At 53.9% G+C, this 20228-nt stretch overlaps 1 protein-coding gene across 3 annotated transcripts in view; it reads right to left on the minus strand.

The window, feature by feature from the left end:
- KIAA0556 (KIAA0556 ortholog) overlaps positions 1 to 20228 on the minus strand; it is a 180539-nt gene that overhangs the window by 8779 nt on the left and 151532 nt on the right. For all 3 annotated transcript variants that reach the window (XM_032430729.1, XM_032430728.1, XM_032430727.1), the window contains 6 exons: positions 17350 to 18075; positions 16342 to 16547; positions 13911 to 13989; positions 7963 to 8140; positions 3552 to 3717; positions 612 to 769 (listed from right to left, as the gene is read on the minus strand). In XM_032430729.1, coding sequence (XP_032286620.1) covers positions 612 to 769; positions 3552 to 3717; positions 7963 to 8140; positions 13911 to 13989; positions 16342 to 16547; positions 17350 to 18075 — 1513 coding nt within the window. The remainder of the gene's footprint in view (positions 1 to 611; positions 770 to 3551; positions 3718 to 7962; positions 8141 to 13910; positions 13990 to 16341; positions 16548 to 17349; positions 18076 to 20228) is intronic.

The raw sequence follows: 20228 nt of genomic DNA on the forward strand, positions 1-20228 counted from the left end.
TAATTAAGTCGCTGTTCTCGATGACTGGCCCAAGAAGTGATCCCAGCCACAGTGGAGGGAAACTCATTTTGTTTTGTGAGCTTGGCCTCCGGCATTTGGACATCGGTGGGGGGGGGGGGGGGGAAGGGGGTGCAATTAAATGAGTAAACTGAACGTGGCATTTACAAATTGTTATAAACTTAATGCAGCTGAGACGGGGCCAAAAAATACCAGCACACCCATGAAATGTTAGGCTCTCATTTCCTCTCTGAATCTTCCTAAACCAGGAACTCAGGACCAAGAGAGAGAAGGCCCTTCCCCGAACTGGCCGGCGGGTATTTCTGGAATGAACGCAGGCTGGAGCCTCTTTTCCCAGCAGGAAGTGCAACGAAGCATTAAAAAAGCTCAAGCACTCCAGACTGTGGGGAACCCAAACATCCCCAGACAAGGTGGGCACATCCCACGGGCTTCCGCGGAGGCTTGGCAGAGCTTTAGAAAACCGCCAAGTTGAAAAGCGATGCGTTTGATCATCATTTCAAAACCTTTAGGTAGCGACTTCAGAGCGACGCGTGAAGCCAGCAGCCCGGGGACGGGGACGGGGAGGGGATGCTCCCGCCGCTGCTCGCCCTCACCTCCGGGCTGGCTGGGGTAGCTGGCGAGCCTGGAGGTAGTCCACAAAGAGAATTTCTTGAGCGAAATCAAAGTGGCAGTTGCCCGGCCCCTTCCGGATGAGGAAGCCCTCTGGAGGCGAGACACACAGGCCGTCCAGGGAGATGTGGACGATTTTGGCCTAGCAAACAAAAGGAGAAACACGCCTGAAGAAAGGAGGCCAGCCAGCGCGCAGGTCAGCGGCGTGTGCCGACAGGTGCTGATGCCCGCGCGGGCCGAGCGTGATGGGGAGTCCTCATGGAGCCCCCAGGCCTGAGACATCGCTTGGTCTGGCCCTTCTCTCAGACCAGGACCACCTGGCCAGGTACCCCCATCCGCCCGTGCCAGGCGCTGTGCTGAGCACTGGGCGGATAGCAGGGGACCAGGCAGGTGTGGCCCCTGCCATGGTGGCCCCCAAGTTTCGGGGCTGCCACCTGACTTGGCCCAGCGCTCCCCGCCCATCTGACCGGCCACAGTGGCCTGAGGTGGTACAACGTGGTGAGCCGCTTCCTGATCTTCCTCCTCACAGCCCCGAGCTCGTGCTTTTAGGGCAGGTACTCCCTAGCAGCATCCTTGGCAGATTTGGGCCAACATGTTCCCCTGGTCTAGGACAGATTTTACCAGCCGGAGGCCAGGATCTACCAGTAAATCTCAAAGTCTGAACGGCAGGGTCTGGAGTGGCTCATCTGCTTCCCTTGGGCAGCGGGGTGGTGGGTGAGCAGAGAGGGGCAGTGGGCCAGCACTCTCTCTGACTATACATTTTGGAATCAGGACTCCCTGCATCTTCGTGGTGAGCAATGTGGGCCCAACTGCTGACCAAACTGGTAGATTTTCACCTCCAGGCGATGCAGGGGAGCTCCTCCGTGCAGAGAGGGGCCCTGCCTGGGTCCCACTGCTAACTAACTAAGGCCCTCGGGGCCCTTCATGCCTTCAGCATTTCGGGAGCCCCCGTATGGCAGCTGGTCACAGGGCATGTAAGCCTGAAAAGTGTTGGGTAAATGGCTTCAGGCGTGGCTTGATATGGGGACCCAAAGGCTGTCCTACGTCTCCCCACTTGGCTTTGCTCAAGGCGGATTCAGACCCTGGCCCAAGGGCTGGACCTGGACAAACAGAACTGTCACGTACTAGTCATATGACCAGGGACATGGAACCGGACCAGAACAATCAGCGGAGACACCTGCGATTTTGCTGGCTCGCCTCGAAAGAGGAGATCCTTCTTCAGCAGGACATGGAGCTAGCCGTTCGAAGCTGGCAGCAGACAGAGCACAGGTCCGGGAATGCCCCGCTCCAGGGCTAGCCCCTCCTCTAGGAAGTGCCCCTGACTTCCCCACACCTCTGTTTATTCCCTTGGAGAGAGCTTCTATTATCACCTCCATCTTACAGCCATGGAGACTAGGAGTTCAGAGAGGCTAAGCAATTTGCCCAAGGACACGCAGCAGAGATCTGAAGCCCCATCTCCAGCGTGTAGGGCCCGGCTCTAACCACACGCCAGGGGCTGTCACCAGGGCGCCCAGAGGGCCTTGGGGGACACAGGCACCCGAGGCATCTTCCCAGGGAGGCGCACAGTTTCCATCACTGGCACTCTGGGATCTCCCCCTCCAGACTCTGCCCATCTCCCCACCTCCTTCCTCCCATGGAGGCCACTTGTCACCCGCGCCGACGCGGATGGCGGCCAGGCCTGGGAAGCGGGGGCTCTGGGTCCAACATTTCCAGGCAGCCAATCCAGGTCACAAGCCTTAGCTGGAAGGACTGATTCGCTCACAGGAATGTACAGGCCCAGAGACACGAGTTGAGCCAGAAAAATGTGTTCTTAATGCCAGTATATCTGCCTTTCTAAACGTGCTGACCTGACAGCACACTCGGGGTGACGCCAGCGCGGCCCGGGAGGATCCGAGGGGCTGTTGTCCCGGAAGGGGAGCGCCTGGGGGCCGCCGACTCCATGCTGGCAAACCCCCCCAGTTCTACGGGGCCCGTGGGAGAAACTCCGTGGCATGTGCGTGGTGGGGAACCACACCCGGGGCTCCCGGGACCCGAGGCTGAGGCCTGCCTTTGTCAACGTCCGTGTGGCAGAGGATGATGACCACCTTCCCAAGGGAGGTATCAGCCTCTTCCTCCTCACTTTACAGATGGGGAAATGGAGGCCCAGTGAAAGCAGGCCACTCGCCAAAGGTCACACAGCTGGCTGGGATCAGAGCGGGGATTAGGACCAGGGCCTTGTGACTTTAGGGCCCCAAAGGCACTGCCGCTGTATCTCAGGTGACGTTATTACCATCACTTCTGTGTTGTGGGGGGAGGGGACGAGCGTACCACAGTCCAGAGTCCCACGAGGACAGGAGAGCCCATGCAAAGGGCACTTGGGGTGTTCTTCTGCAGTGCAGCAGGGTCCCTGCTCTGTCTCACGCAGCAGCAGAACAGAACAACTGGAGTGTGGGCTCTGAGCCCAGCAGATGTGCACTGGGGCTCGCTGTGTGACCTTGGGACGAGTGAACGCACTGTTCCGAACCCCAGTTTGTAATACCCTGAAAGCGGGGGAATAACACCTGCCTCCCAGAGGCTGGGGCGAGGGTCCCCTGAGAATGAATGGGTACAGAGCCCACAGCTCAGGGCCTGGCCCCCAAAGCGCTCAATGAACAACAGGGCCCCAATCCACCATTATGGTTCAGGGCTGGGCCTGCTGAGGACCCCCGACCCCCAGAAGAAACAAAGCACTTCTGTGTCCCGAGTCTGCCCTGGGCTCTCGAGCCCACATTTGCTGGTTGCAGGAGAAGCAAATAGCAGTGCACTCTCTCCCTGGCTGTAACCCCCCAGCTCCATTTGGAAAGTTCTGGAAGATTTATGCTCCTCTCCGGCAGCCACACCAGCCATTCATCAAGGCGCTGTTTCCCTGACAGTGGACTGAGCGCGGCTGCTATTCCCCAGCTTACCCCACGATAGGTGTCCTCAGGAGATTTATTGTAGTTCCAGAAGCGCAGGCCAGCAATGCTTTCAGCTCTGTCGAAGCGGATCGTGACCACATGGTCCAGGCCAGGCGAGAAAGGAATCAGCCACATGTGCTCATCCTCCATGGTGATGTTCGCTCCATCGATTAGCCTGCGAATAGTGAGGAGGGAGCAGTGAGGTGGGGCTCAGCCAAGACCTGTGGGAGAAATCAGAGTGGGGGGTCTACACCTCCTTATGTTCCCCTGCACCCTGCCTGGCGTGTGGCCGAACTGGGCTTGTTAAACAGAGGTGGGACTCATTACAGCCACCGTGAGGGGCCACGTCTCATCTGTAAAATCAGACAAAATAAAGAAACTGGAAAAAATAACAGTTTGTGCTGTTAAAGGTGTGGCAAAGTGATCATCAAGGTTTAAAATAAAGGGGGGACATGTGTCATCTTTCAGGACCCTTTAACCTGGGGATCCCATTTCTGGAATTGTTTTCCTCTAAGGAAAATGTGTTCAACCTGTTGGAAAGGCCATCTGCATGAAGATATTCATTATAGTGTTGTTTATTTATATCAGCAAAAAAGGAAAAAAAAAAAAACCAACAACTGAAAAAACCCAAGTGGTCTCAAAATACAAAGGGTTAAGTAAATCTATACAGTTGTTAATGCGATAATCATGAGGATGATGCAGTGACATGGAAAACGATTTTAATGCTAGAAGATGAGGACAGGGGCCAGGAGAGACTATGCAAAAGTGAAAAACACATTTGTGTCAGAATGGAAGGTGGATGCTTTTCTCTACTTTCCAAACTTTCTGTAAAATGCTGTATTGGCTCTACGGTATTTTTTTTTTTTTATGTAGTGTTCCATGATTCTATGGTACATTTTGAAAGAATTCGATTCCTTCTTTCTGGTGCCCAGTGAGAGAGATGCTAAGGCACTAGGGTGAACTTGGCAGCTCTTGGTGTGGGAAAAGCACAAGAAGGGGCAGGTATGTCTGTGGGGAGCTGGTCTGGCCCATAACCATCCAGCCTGGATAGCCTAGGGAAGCCCCCCACCCTTAGGAGGGAGCCCCTAGCACCTTTGTGTTCTTCTCAGCCGCTGTCCTGAATGAACTCGTCACCTCGCCCGCATTGCACTCCTATCCTGGCCAGTTTCTGGTTCTCCTGTTCTGAACATCCTCTGCCTCATCCTTCTCAACTTGGCCCGTGTTTGTCTCAAAGACAAACTGACTGCCCTGGACTGCCCAGCACACCGCAGCCCAGACCCCAGGAACAGGGGCCCAGCTCTCAGCCTCTTGGGTAACCCTTCCCCGCCACTCCCTCCTAATTTCCTGGTGACTTTGAGGCTGCTGAGCTGGGAGAAATTCCTAGATGTAAAAATAAACTTTATTTTTTCCTTTTACATCTTAAAGTTCTAGATTTGGAATAAATTTTACAATCTAAGTGTTCATCCAAGGAGGTAATGTTTCTTTTTTTTCTCTAAAAGGCTGTTATTAAATTGATGGATGGTGTGTCTTACAATTGCTGGCATCTTAAAACTGAGGAAATTCAGCAATTTAAAACGGAGGTGTTTGTGGAATTAGGTTGACTACAGAACCTTCCATTTCCTTCTAAAAGCAATTACTTCTGTGTCCTAGACGTGGGGCTGCCTCCATAGCAAAACTGCTATCCAATTCTGAAAGTAGGGAGAGTTGCTGAAGTCTTTATAGTCGATGGTGAAGGGAAGTCCCTACAGACACCCCTAAGAATATCTAGATATTTCCAGCTCTGTCTACAGAAAAGCCCAGAAACTGTGACCAACCCAGTAGCAATGAGCATCTCTAGTGGCTAGATTATGGTCTCTAAATACCACTTCCCGCTAGAAGGAACCAAGGCTTCTCGGGAAAAATGGCTGATTCCACGTCTGGAACAAGAAATATACAAGGGGAGCCTGGACTATCTTGTGACATCAGAAAGCAGGAAAGCTGTTACAGACTACTATTTTAAAAAAAGGATCCAGGAGCTCTCAGTATCTAAGAGCATCAATAAGATAAAAACTGCAATAAATTGAAACCCTTCAAACATAGTCTGTTTAAATCCATGATTTATGATAGTCAAACACAAACGTTTTAAAGTATGCCAGGGAAACAATTTTTTATTTTGCAAACTGAAAAACAAAGGGAAAGAACCAAGCATTTAGACTGCCTTTCCTATTTGCATTGTACCTCAGGGTAACCAAATAATTGAAGAAAAATTTCTCTTTATTGGTGAAAAAAGAAAATGATAGGATCAGCACACCACCATCTTGCAACCAAGTGGATCTAGTCACTGAGCACTGACCGCCAATGTCACAAAAAGCTTCACCACCACACACTCTATATGTCCTGAAGGGAATTCACAGTGACATCCACACCCCCAGGTCATGTCTTGCCCCAGTGGTCAAACCTCAATCTGATCAGGCGTCTAGATCTAATGAACAATTTACAACACATACAGGGGCCTGAGGAACAGGTTAAACAATACCATGGAGATGCAGTCCAGACTCTGTAGGGCCAACAAACCTTTCTTCAACAGATAATTTGTAAGAAAAAAATGAAAAAAATGGAAGGGAACCTAGAGATTATAAGAAGCTTAAGAGACATATCAAAGAATCACAACATATGGATCTGGACCTCAAACTAACCAATCACAATGTATGGACCTTATTTGGACCTCAATTTAAGAAACAAACTTAAAAAAGGAAGATGAGGAGACTTTCAGGGAAACAGGAACATGCTGGGTGTCTAATGTAGGGAATCACCATTAATTTTTTGGGGTGTAATAATAGTACTTTTCTAAAGTCCTTATTGTTTAGAACTACATACCAGAATGTTTAGAGATGAAGTGCTATCAGGCTTGGGAGCTGCTGTGATCATATAATCTGGGTGGAGGGGTTTGGTAATTGGGCGGGTGTGGATGAACAAGTGGGGCCGGCCATGTGCTGATCACTTTTGCAGTGGGAGCTGGGTCTGTGGGGTCCAGGCCTAAGTATATGGGTGGTCTGCCAAGATGCAGAGTGCCGAGTGGTTCATGAGCAGACATGGACAGCAGGTGTGAGGGCCACAGTTAAGGGGCCCCTGAAGGGAAAGCGGGGAGGAAGCAGGTCTACCATTGACTGCAGGTGATCAAGACCAGGCCGGGGGTGCAGATGTGGTGTGGTGATCCCCTTCTACTGATAAGGCAAGCGAGGCAGGGGGAGACAGTGGAAGTCAGTGGTTAGGTGCATGGGTGTGGATCTCCCATGGACCTCTGTTCAGATGACTCTGCCCTTCAAAACTAGTCTCGGGGACTTCTGGCCAGTTTTTAATCTTTCTGTAGCTCAGTTTCATTTGTAAAGTGGGGGCCTCTTCGGGCTGTTTGAGGTGTAAATGGATGAGTATCTCTAACCTGCTTAGTGTAGCCCTGTGTCTGGCATTTATTCGGGGCTCTAGGAATAGCCCCTATAATTTTATTACTATCCAATTACTATCATAATTGGAGAGGTTAAGAAACTTACTAGCTGGCAAGGGGCCGAGCCAGAATTGGAACTCTCATCCCTCTGACCCCTCTAGGCTCCTCCTGTTTACACCTCCAGGCGAGCCCAGGCCTGGCAGCTGTCCCGAGCAGGGGGCCAGCACCCGTCTGCAGTGATGGGCGCATGGACTGATGCTATTATCCCAGGCTTGCCCTCTTATTGACTGGGCCCAGTCTGGGCTGATGAAATCAGACAAAAGCGGAGGAAAGCGCCCACAGCCACCCGCCGAGACTTCCAGAACCATCCCCTCCAACCATGAGCAATGGCAAGCTTGCAGCCCCCGAGAGGGGGGGTTGCTCATGCTCAGATGCAGAGCCGGCCCAGCAGAGGCCTGCCAAGCTCTTGCCGGCGTTCCAGGCCCTACGCTGAGCATGGTGGACACACAAAGCATGACTGTGTCTGGGAGCAGCAGAACTCTGCCCACCGCTTCTGGCCGTGTGGCCCCAGGAGGGGGTCACCTCCCTTTCCCAAGCCTTGGTTTCCCTTGACTCTAAAATGGGATAGACCACAGGGGGCGCCTGGGGGGCTCAGTCAGTTAAGCGTCTGACTCTTGATCTCAGTTCAGGGGTTGATCTTGGGGTTGTGAGTTCAAGCCCCGTGTTGGGCTCCATGCTGGGCATGGGAGCCTACTTAAAAACATATAAATAAATAAAATGGGAAGACCACAGGCCTCATGGGGTGGTTGGGGAAGGTGCAATAGGGAACACTCTTTGATGTTTGACTCTGGAGTCAAAGATTCAGAGCAGGTCCCCGAGGCCCGGCTCTGCATCTGAGCCCGAGTGACCCGCCTCTCAGGGGCTGAGAGTGTTCCGTTGCTCGTGGTGGGAAGGGATGGCTCTGGGGGTCTGTGCGGGTGGCTTCTTCCAGACACTTACTTGTCCAGGGTCCGGGAGTCATCGGTGTACTCAGGGAGGTCATTTAGGTCTCTGGGGGAGGCAGAGATCTGGTGCAGGCTGATGGGCAGTGCCTGGCTGTTCTTGCCCACCACTTCCAGGCCCGTGAGCCCCAGGTAGTGTGGGTCCCCCCAGGATGCGGTAAAATTCAGCTGAAGGCCTGTAACAGGAGGAAGAGTGGCCCATGAACACCAGAGGTTCCGGAGGAGGGCCCAAGATGGAGACGGGAAAAGGAGCTCCCTTTAGCCCCTGCCAACTCGAAAACCCAGACTCAAATGAGAGTGTCTTCGGGGCGGTCTCTCTACCTTTTCTCTTAGTGACCCTCGGGCCTGGGACACCGCTGATATTCTGGAAATGCCTGCAGGATGAATGGACCGATGTTGTTTACACTTGCACATGGGAGGCGCCTGGGTGGCTCAGTCGGTTAAGTTTCTGCCTTCAGCTCAGGTCATGATCCCAGGGTCCTGGGATCGAGTCCTACCTTGGGCTCCCTGCTCAGCGAGGAGTCTGCTTCTCCCTCTCCCTCTGCCTCTCCCCCCACCTTGCTTGTTCTCTCTCACTCACTCTCTCAGATAAATAAATAAAATCTTTAAACCTGCACATGGCCCTGGATCCTTTCTCATGCATCCACCACGTTGCCCCTCCCCCCAGCTTAACACCCTAGCGTGGCTTCCCGTGCTGCTTGGCCAACAGGCCTTGTCCATCTGGCTTCTACCTACTTGTCTAACCTCATCTTATACCAGGGGGCGCGGCTCCACCCAGATAGTCTTTCACTCATTCCTATTTCCATTCCTCTCTCCCGTCACAGGGACTTTGCCCATGCTCTTCCCTCTGGAACCCACACGGCCTAGTTGTGCTCGCCCTTCAGATCCCAACTCACTTCCTTAGGGAAGCCCTTCTGACTTCTCTGGCTGCATCAAAACTCCATCCACAGCCTGCCAAGTCATCGTGAACTCTATGCCCTGGTCACCGCCGTGATCTTGCGACCATTTGGTAGGTACCCGTTTGCCCTGCCAGAGGTGAGCTCCCTGAGGGCAGAAACCCCATCTGATCTGCTAGACCTTTGTGTCCCCAAAGCCTGGCACAGTGCCTGACACATAGCAGGAGCTCAGTCCAGAGGGACTGTTTAAATAAGTAACTGCTTGTAGGCAGCTACGTCGATACAGCACGTCAGGAATGGACATTTTATACAAATTGGGCACTATCTCGAGACTTCCTGGGATTCAGGGTAAGGAAGTGTTTTATAACTATACCTCCATCTTTTTGCCCCCGCCTCACCCCTGCTCCATCAGAGACCATCTAGAAGTGACCCTCTGTGGTCCTGGGGCAATACGGCCCAGGTGAGTCATCCATTTGCCCAGAGAGCTCAAACCGAATGAAGCCCTTGGTCAGGTCCTATCAGGTATTTGGCTAGAACTTTTCTTTCCTTACTGGTCTCCCATTAGAGCAGGACTAAGCCTGAGCGAACTCTCTACCCTGGGAGAATTTGGAGCCTCTTTCAGCACCCTCCTGGGGGGCTGTGTTCAGAAGATTCACACCCTTTGCAACTTTCACAGAAGTCCGCCTGGATGTCACGTGGTCCCACCTAGTTGAGCTCAGGTGTGGAGGCAGAAGCCCAGGGAGGCCAAGCCACCCAGTCTCCCTGGAGATTGGCTTCTTCTCCTACACACCTGTCATTTCCAACATACGTTTTGTAACTCAGCCTCTGATCCTTCTGCTCTCCATGGTGCTGAGGCAGCACGGAGGACATCTTGGGGGCAGATGGAAATGCGTGGCCAGCATGGTACCGGGCACATTCTAGCTTCTCACGGTACCAACAGCATGCAAAATGGCCACAGATTCTTTGCAATGTGACTTTGCTGCTTTTTCCATCCAGAAGCGGGAGTCCATTTCTCACTCCCTGAGCCTGGGCCACGTGATGTGCTTCGGCCAATGGGAGAGAAGCAGAGAAGGCAGGGACGGGCAGAGGACGGAAGGTGCACACGTGCGCCTCGCTGCACTTGGGAGTCCTGCCGTGGAAGGAGCCAGGCGCGCCTGGTCTCCCTGTCACTCGGGCCAACAGCCTCCCAACTGCTGGATGTGGGAGAGAAGACATCCGAGGTCATTTGGCCGCCAGCCCATCTGCCAGCTGACCAAACCCGTGAGCAGGCCCAGGAGAGGCCAGTCAAGCCAATGAATTGTAAGCCGATCACGGATTAAACAGTGGTTGTGCTAAAGCCACTCAGGTTTGGGTCGGTTTGGTCTGCGGCAAAAGCTAATCAATACATTCCTTTTCATCCCAAGTCTGTGTTCAAATGTCATGTCCTCAGAGAGGCCTTCCCTTACCGCTCGCATTCAAATGGCACCCCCCCCCCGCCGCCCTGCTTCATTTTTCAACACAGCACCTGTCACTACCCGACAATGTATTCTCCATTCCTTTGCTTGTGTGTTTTCTTGTCTTTCCCACTAAGATGGAAGCTCCCTGAGGGGAGAGGCTCTGTTAACTCTGTGCACTGTTGTGTCCCCAGAGCCGAGAACAGTATCTGGAAAATAGATGGTCAATAAAAGTTGTTTTTCTTTTGAAATAAATGATGGATCAAAGAGTATGTATTCAGTTGACAAGCACAGGTAAATGAATCAAAGTAAGATCACTGAGTTTCACCAAATTCATAGTTAATGGTAAACAAATATTTACTGATCATCTACTATGTACAGAGCCCTGTCCTTGGACCTGGAGACCCAGGGGTCAACACATGGCAGAATCTCTCTGGGAGCTTCCACTGTAGTGAAGGCAATCAGATAGGATAGTTCCACAGAGCAATGGGTGCCATGAAGCCAAGAAGGCGTGAGTAGGGAGGGACTGAGGGGAGGAGGGGGTGAGGGAGGGCCTGAGGTGATGACACTGGAGCTGAGACCCAGCTGATGAGTAGGAGGCTGCCATTCCTCAGCATTCCTGGAAGAACATTCCAGGCTGAGAGGACAGCAGGGGCACAGGCTCCAGGATGGGAACAAATCTGACCTGTGGTTAGAACCAAGTGATCAAGGGGGACAGTGGAGGGAAATGAGGTCAGAAGGGTGGGGCAGAACCTAGAGCACGCTATGAAGTCTGGATTGCCTTCTCTCTGTGGTGGGGAGCCCCTGGAGGGTTAGACTTGGAAGCAGGGGGCTCACTTGAAACGCCTCACTCGGGTTGGGGGTTGGGCTCTCCAGGGAGACCAGGGAGGAGGCTGTTGTGATACCAGGTACGCTGGACAAGGGGTGGCCCTCCTGAAAACGGAGGGAAGTGGCCAGATTCAGGATCTGTTTAGAAGGTGGCACCACCAGGATGCTCAGTGGCTTGTGCAGAAGTGAGGGAAAGAGACGATGTTTTTGACCCAAGCGACAGAGTGGCTGTGGGTACTGATCCCGAGAGGCAGAGTGCATGGAGGTGGAGGAGGGAGTGGATTTGGATGAGGCGATCGCTGTGAGGGAGAAATGCCACCTCCCCGGGGGAAAACAGGAGGGGGCCCCCCAGCCTCTCCCCGGCTGCCCCTTTGCTGGCCTGGCACAGGGAGCTGCAAGGACATCTAATTTGGGGTTGCTCCAAAAGCACCTGCTCTCCTGTTTGAGCTAATATTCACGTTCCATATTCATTTTCCTCTGGTGTATCAATTAGTATTTATACAAATGGAAATTAATTTTGTTATTTCTCTCCCACGTTTCAACTCTCTCAGCTACTTTCTTATTCATCACTGCTGATATTTGCAAAACGCCCAAAATTAGTGTCATCTGCAAATTAGCAAGTCATATATCCCCTTTCAAAACATTAATAGGATTGGCCATATTTACCAACCCCGGCGCATCCCCCCGGGTCACGTTATCAAAGCGCTCTCCATTTGCACAGGCTGGTGAAGTGGGTTTAGGATTTTAGAGACAGTGGAGGGAAAACAAAAAGGTTCAGAGAAGAGCGAGTCGGAAATCACATGCCTCCAAAAGCGCATAGGATGCTTGGTCAGGAGGTTCTTCCTACCAAGCAGAGAAGCAGAGACATCGCATGTTCCTCATAGCTTTAAAAGGGGCTCTGAGCTCTGCTCTGGGCCATACTCCTGAAGGTATTGGAATACATTTCTGAGAAAGGTCAGAAGCTGGTTCAGCAGGAAGGACGTTTATAGACAGCATCTTTGGGGAAATCATCAGATGAAGGGGACAGTGGCTGCTTCGGGGCCAACCTTCCTTCCTTCCTTCCCTGGTTGTGGCACTCTGACCTCCACCAGAGCACAACTAGGTGGCTGACCCCTCGCCTTGGGCTCCAGGGATGGGCTCTGACCCAGGCCTGGCCAATCCGGGTTTAGCATCTCACCCCTGCTCCTGCCCCGCCGGGTGAGCCACGCTGATTGTCTTATGGATGGGCACATGACCCAAGCCAGGCCGGGGAGACCTGACTCTGGGCCGACTGTTGAACAATGGGAACAGAAGCTCTTGCATGGACAGGGTCCCAGTGGGAGAAAAGGCAAGAGAGAGTGAGACAGCGCAGAGGGCAGAAGGGAGACGCCAAGGCTTGATGACGTCATTCGCACCCCTGGATCCGGCTGTATGGACGGAAAAGAACTGAGTGCTTGGGGAGATAAGGCAGGGGAAGCCTTAGCATGGTGCCTGCGCCGGAGATGAAACCAAGCCCCAAACCAGGCTCTTGCCGGCACTAGGCTGGTTCTAGAAATTCTCTGTTGTCTCTGAGTAATTGAGAGAAACTGAGAGAGTGTTCTGGAATGTAAGGAGCTGTGAGAATTCAAAGTAAGGCATCTTCCCCTCTTCTAAGAGGGAATTTGTCTTTGTGCAGCAAGGGTGGGAGAGATGGTTCTTGCTGGGCACATGGGCAGGCTTCCGGGGGAGGAGGGGGTGACGGCAAGGCCTCGAGAATGGGGTGTGCAGGATGCTGAGGGGCGCTGCCTGGGTCCCACTTCCCCCCCCCCGTCTGACCGAAGGACTCATTCCTCCAGTGGAGGGGAGTGCTGAGGGCTGAGGGCTCACAGCTGAGTCCGCCCACATGCACTGCCCTTGGCCTTGCCCCTCCCTAGGGGCAGCCCGCACCCGAAACATGTAGATACAGGCGTATAAAGGCCTGGGCCCCTCATCCAACTCAGGACCACTCTAAGGGGCCTTTGCAGCTCCCTGTGCAGCGGGCAGAGGCCTTGAGGTGACTGCACGGGGCCCAATTCCTCCCTCTGCCCGTCCTGCTTGCTGCCCTCCCTCAAGAGCACGCCCCAGGGAACTCCAGCTGGTGTGACTGCGAGGAGCTGGCTGACGGAGCCTCCCTAACAGGGAAGGGGAGGGAGATCAATCAGCCAGGACCTCGGGCCTGAAGATGCCCCAGGATGCAGCACAGGTGCTGGTGGGTCCGCGCACGGAGTGAGGGAGGAGCTGGCTAGAAGGGTCAGCAGGGAAAAGAAGAGGGCACGGACTCAGTGAAGCCCAGACGGGATCTGCTCAGAGGCCACAGGATCTGCTAGCAGCCGGCAGGCTGAACATACAACCTGTGTTTTGTTTGGCTCATATGGTGTTTTAAAATACTATAAAATTAGTCACCAACACTTAAAAATTTGAAGATTTCACACAAATATCCAGATTTCTGTCTTCTCTGAAGACCCAGCACCCTGGGCTAGGATTCCTGCCACCCCTGCCCCACCTGGAACAGGGAAGAGGCATGTTTTCTTTGCGCGTGCGTCTGAGTTTGAGTACCCTTCTGGAAATGCCTACTGCAGCGAGGTATCCCTCCTCCGAAGTGATGCGGGCCTGCCGGGGCCAGTGAGCCCAGTCCAGGCTGTGTCAGACCCCACTTGTCCCGCAGCTTGGCATCTCTGCAATGTACAACCTGCCCAACTGTCCAAGGAATCCCTGCCCCAAGTGGCCATGACACACCCTGGCCCCTGATGGTCCTCCTGCCACTAGACACTGTCCCAAGAGAGGATACTCACAGATCCCGTGGTAGATGCCTGGCTCTGGTGTGGTTACTTCGGGGGCAGGGGGACTGGATGGCCGCTCTAGCCCCAGGGCCTGTGCACAGGTTGGGGGAGAAACAGAGGGAAAGGAAGTGAGTTTAGTGATACCCGCACAGCTGGCTGGCTGTTCTCCCAGATGCTGTTATGCACCCTGAGCCCCAGGTAACCCCTTGTGTCTTTTCTTGCATTTTCTGCCACTGTGGAAGCTCCATGCCAGGTAACATGGGCAGATCCAGAAACCCTTGTGTGTCTGAGTCCCCGCCACCAGCTCTTACTGGTAGGGGAGGAGTCTGACGCCACCAGCTAAGGGGATCAGATTTTCTGGAACAGGGAAGGACCCAACAGATGTTTACCTAGGGAGCTGGAGGAAGGAGGGAGGGAGAAGGATCAGGAGGGAGGGATGGAGGAAAGGAGGGGGAACAATCCAACCCGAGGCCTGGGCATCTGCATTTTTAAAGCCCCTCAGGAGACTGGCAGGGGAAGCCAGGATAAAGCAGCCCTGGTCTAGAGGCAGTCACAGTGGGCAGCCACTCCCCACTATATACATTTTGCTCATTAGACCTCTACACCATAAGTTAGGGCAAAAGGGCCTTTACTACATTGCAGATAAGGAAGCTAAGATGCAAAAGGAAGGGAAGCTGGTTGCCCGGATGTGAGAGTTTCGGTGGGGATGGTGTTTCGGTCCCAGGAACAATGGCACCCTCGGCCCGGCCCCTAGACACAGCCTCCTGAGGCCCTTGTAGGAGAGTGAGGAAGGTGGCCTGCCAGGAGCATCCACGATGCCCAGCAGCCTCGGTCACCCAGGAAGGCCGCTGCCCTGGCACCCATGTGCCTTCTTTTGCCTTCCCTGGCTCCCTGCCCTCCCGGAGCCTCCTGGGACGCTCCCTGGTGGGTGCGCTGACCTGGATACCCAGACAGGTGGGGTGCAGCTCCAGCCCTGTCACTTTCTAGGGGTGAGCCACTGGCCTTCCAGCACTCGGGCTGGGAGAAGGATTCCTCCCTATCCCTCACAGGCTAGATGAGATCAGAGACCCTTAGAAGCATTTGTTTTTTATTTTTGTTTTTGTTTTTTAAAGATTTTATTTATTTATTTGACAGAGAGAGAGACAGTGAGAGAGGGAACACAAGCAGGGGGAGTGGGAGAGGGAGAAGCAGGCCTCCCGCCGAGCAGGGAGCCCGATGCGGGGCTCAATCCCAGGACCCTGAGATCATGACCTGAGCCGAAGGCAGACGCTTAACGACTGAGCCACCCAGGCGCCCCCCTTAGAAGCATTTGGAAAGTGCTGGGCACATGAAAGGCTTCAAGGTCAGCTCCTGACTGGAGACCCAGGGATCAAATCCAGATCACAGACGTGCGGTGGCTCATAGAAGGTTTGAAAGCATTCCCACTTAGTTGCCAACAGTTTTTAATTGGGACATTTTCCACAAAAACCCAGATTTCTGGCTTCTCTCGAGAGAAATCAGGACAACTATCAACATGAACTAGCAACTCCTGTCTGTCCTGAGAAGCAGGGGGCTCAAGCACCCCTTCAGTCTTGCACAACACTCTGCCTGGCCCCTGCGGGCTTTTACCCTCCAGTGAACACCGTGGGATCTGCACACCACAGCCTCATGACCTTGCCAAGGCCCGCCTTCTGTCCTTTGGCTTCCAGCTGTCCCCACTCCGCTCCCCCACCTTCTGTAACCACCTCTTCCTTCTCCTTAGGGCCTCAAGACCATCCCTGGGGGCCCTGGGTCTCTGGATTCCTGGTCCTTCACTTGGACTGGCCCTTCCCCTGAGAGTCTTTCACTTCTTAAAAAACTGCTTTATCAAGTTAAAAACACAGACTTTGGAGTCATGCAATCAAGTTGTAGCCTGGTTACTCTCCTGCTGTGTGTCCTTGGGCAAGTCACTTAACCTGTCTGAGCCTTGGTTTCCTAAATGGGGATATTGATGGTCTCTACCTGCAAGGGTGGTTCACACGGTAACGTGGTGCTCCACCATTGGACTGCCCGACGTGTGCAGGAAACGATGCCTGAGATGATCATTATTTTAATTCTAAGCCTGCCTATTAAAAGCGTTTCCAGTCCTTCCCATCAAAACCAACAGTGAGTGATCAAAACGCAACCCAAAGCAAAAATTCCCTCGAGACTGCCAACCTCTAAATTACGGAGACGATGCAGAACTGATTTCTCCTAGCTTTGATTAAAATTTGAATACTTTCTTCACTTCGCTTAAAAAAATAAATAAATAAAACATAATTAGAGAATGAAATATGATATAGAGGACCAAAAAATGAAGTAGAAAAATGGGAAATGCCAAACAGTAGCACTAACAGCTTAAAGGCTATCCATCTTCATTTCTCCTGCTCCTTGCGGAGTCAGGAGGAGAAATCTCTCCAGGGGCTCCCCTCCCCGCCCGTCCTACCCGGTCCTCAGCCCATGGGCCGGCCTGGGTGTAGGGCCTGTCCTCCCCTTCGCTGCCGGCGGTGCTCGGCCTCCTGGGCGTCTCCTCGCTCTGCAGACTGTAGGGGCTCTCTGCGTCCACGTCAAATGTCTCATCCAAGCAGAATATGGCCTCCAGAATGTCATCGTCGGTCGTGAATAGGATGGTGTCTCCAAAGTGCTCTGGGGCTGGATGGGATACCACGGAGACCGGAAGAGTCAACTGGCCCCAAATCCCCATGGTTTGGAGAGCAGGAACCCAGACCCATCAACCTCTGGGCTATACAATCCCCACCCACCGACAGTTGCTGATTTGTGTTAGGAAGCCTTCCTTTTTATTAGTCACACATTTGCAAATGAAATTCACATGCCCTAAGAACCACTTAGACCTAATGAAGGGAGCTAACCTAATGAGAGTCGCTGTGATCCGTCGTGAAATGAGAGCTGCTTCTTAGGTGTGGGGGAGGCACCTTCGCAGATGCTGTTGGGCCCCCACCCAGGTGCCTGCCGATCCCTTTTTGGGGGCTGGAGGCTTGCCGGGAAGGGCGTGGAAGTTACACCCCCAACCCAGGGAGCCCTGCTGCTCTGCCTTTAAGGCAGGACAGATCCTGCAATTTATGCTCCAGAACTCCCTTTGGGATCAGGCTGAGACTCAGCCTCCCTCAACCCCTAGCATCTCCCTGTACCCATCCTGTTTCCCTCCTTGCACCACAGCCTCTCCCGGGAGCACCCCCTCAGTAACTTGCTCGCAGAAGAATTCCCCCTTCTCTGACTCAACCGCTAGGGAAGCTGAGTAAGGCCGGTGCCCAGGGGAGGAGTTTAAATGAGGTCAGCCCTTGCACCCCTATGCTGCAAAAAGTGAGGAGTGAGCCAGGCCCAGGAAGAGGAGAGACCCATCTGTCACTGGCTAGCCAGGGCCTTTCGTTTTTCCTCAGAGCCTCAGCGGGTAGCAGGTAGGGGCTTCCAGAACATTCTTACAGACATACTCTACCTCCCGTCAGGGTCCCCGAGGCCTTGGCGATTTCTCCTTTAAAGATGCACTGAGCGTCTAACAGCATGGTGATGTCCTTCACGCCGCGGAAGGAATGTATCCGAGATTTATTGTAGTTCCAAATCCGGATCAGGGCGACTTGGCAAGGGCGCACGAAATCTATGGAGATGGAGTGGGGCTTGCCCAGCGTGAAAGGGGCCAGCCAGACGTGCATGTCGTCCTGGGTCCTGTTCACCCCGTCGATGAGGTTGGTGACCACGCGGGGGTCTTTCCCGTAGGCTGGGAAAACATTGATGTCAGGGGGGTCTGCGTGAATGTTTGCGATCTGCACCGGCTCCCCCTCAGAACTGAATATTTCTATTCCGTTAAGGCCGACATAGTGCCTGTCCCCCCACGTCGACTTGATGTCGATGACCAAGCGCTGTCCATAAGGCAAGACGGGGATCTCAAAGTCGCTCCCGTCGTGTGTCTCTGCGGAGCTGTCCTCCGGCCCTCTCCTTGGCTCCGGCCTCTCCTCCTTCCCCGGGGGCAGCTGGTCGCTGTGGCGGCTGCCCGTCTGCTGTTGCAGGAACTCGTCCAGGATGTCCCCCTGCAGCTCCATGTTGGAGATGCGACCCCGCTGGGAGCGGTCAAAGGCACTGAGGGAGTCCCAGGACTCATGCAGCATGTGATCCTGCTCACTGCACCACCGGGACCGCGGCGGCGTCTTGCCGGACCGGGTGTCTTCTGGAAGAACACAGGAGGGGTGAAGCCCCATTAGCGGCACGTGTGTGAGTGGGGACCTTTACGGATGGTCTCAACTGGGGGCTCTCGGCTAGGTGGGGTCGCCCTCAGGGGGACATTCTAGAAATCAGGGGGGTTGCTCCTGGCTCTGTCTCAATGCCTGGCCTTTGACAGGTGGGGCCAGGATGTTAATCTCTTGCCCTGCATGGGGACAGTCGGGGCCTCCCGTCACACGCCAACATTCAGGTTGGTCAAAAACTGATCATAGCTACCCAAGTCTAGAATCTGGTTGTTTTGCAAAAAGCAAAGCAGTTTTCAGTATACTTTGGATTTCCTGAGAATGGGACCCCCATGCAAGTCAAGGGCAGACCTTCTGTTGCGTGAAAACCTGCGCGAGAACCCGTTCTGCACGTCAGAGGCTCCCACGACGGGCGGGGGTGGGGGGGGTAGCGCCTGAGTCAGCAACCAGAGGGGCTGCTCCGAGGCTGTCACATCACGTGACTCTGACAGTGTTTTCAAAGACTGCCCAACGGCAGGTGGAACATTCGCAAAAGAATGTTCGATGGGAAAAGAGCCAGCTACGCTCTTTTGGCTGCGGCAGACCCTAGTAGGGGCGGCGCGCACCAATGTGTTAATATGCTCCTTTCTGGGTGGTGAGGAGGAAGGACTTCTAGCTTCTTCTTGGTCACCTGATCTTCTAAGTTCCCCAGATGTATTATTTTTATAATCAGGAAAAAGTGCTATAAGGAACGCTGACAACACGGGTTAAGGAATGTACTCCTATGTGTGGCTAGGCTGGCTTCGAGAACAGAAGCCTGCGTCCCCAGCACATGGACGGCGCGGGCCTGGCCCTCAGAGGGCTGGCTCTGAAGGCCGCAGTCTCCTCCTCGTAGAACAGAAAAGCCTCAGCGTGTGCCCCCAGCACTGGCCTGGCCTCACAGCCACACCTCAGCTAACTGCCATGTAAGGGTGTCATTCTGGAAAAACAGCAGCTGATGACACTGACGTTCTGTTTTTCCTCCTTTCATACCGGACTGTGCCCTGCACTCCATTTGCTGCCTGGCTCCATCAATTATCCTCTCTCTCCAGAACCCTCCATCACCCCTTCCCCGCTGGCACCTTGCCCTCTCTCCGCCTGCAGACACACATAAATCTCTCTTACCGGAAAGAAAAAGGAAGCAGGGCCTGATCTCGTGGCTTCCTCTAACCGCCACCCGATTTTCTCCCTCCCTTGGCTGTAGCCCCTGAGCCCTCCTCACTCCCACCCTCCCTCAACCCCTGCAACTTGGGGCCTCTTTGCGGACTTACTGGTTTGGCCCACCCAAGCCCCACCTGCCCTTCTCCTGATCTTCCTTTGGGGATCCCCCACCGTCAGACCATCCAGATTAGGCAAATGCTGACAGCGTCCTTCCAGGCTGGGAAGGGAATTACGGAGAGGGGCTCTCTTTAGGCTGGTGCCCCTGGGTGGCAGGCTGCCGGACGTGGGTGTGCAGTGCTGGTGGCCAGTTTGCTACCCTGGAGGAGGGGGGGAGCCTGCCTGACAATGAAGCCGACACAGATAATGTGGGTCAAGAGACGGAGAGAGAGTCATTTGAGCCCCTGGATGCAGCCATGCCTGAAGTCAAACCCCTGGTGGCGTTCCATCCCTTGCCTTTGTAAGAGTCCTGTAATTCTCACAACCCTCCACTGAGCTGCAAGTACACGATGACTCCGAGTACTCAATCTTTTCTCAGTCCTCATGCTTGACATCCCAGGCGAAGCTCTTCCACTAGACAGTCCCTCCTCTGCCGGCTCAGGAGCGTTTGCCCTTCCGGGCTCTCCCCTGCGGCTGCTGCCCACCTCCCCATGCCGGGGCCCTACCCCATCCGGTCCTCTCAACACTGCCCTCCCTCTCTGACCTCACCCCACCAGCTCCTGGTTGCCATTTTCTAGGTCAAGTTCTGGCTTCTCTCCGCTCGCCACCACCTTCCAGTTCCAAGGACCCCTCTGGAGGTCCAGACATATCCAGTGTGTGCCTAAAAAGGGAATTTGTCACCAACTCCTCCAGTCGGCATACCGTCTCCAGCTGGGGGTGAAGAACACCTAACTCCTTGCCATGCCCCCCAGGGCCTCGGTGTGGCCCCTCCTGCTTCTCTAATCTCACCTCACACCTTCTC

The sequence above is a fragment of the Phoca vitulina genome, unplaced genomic scaffold, assembly GCF_004348235.1.
Source record: "Phoca vitulina isolate PV1807 unplaced genomic scaffold, GSC_HSeal_1.0 scaffold45, whole genome shotgun sequence".
Taxonomy (NCBI): Eukaryota; Metazoa; Chordata; class Mammalia; order Carnivora; family Phocidae; genus Phoca; species Phoca vitulina.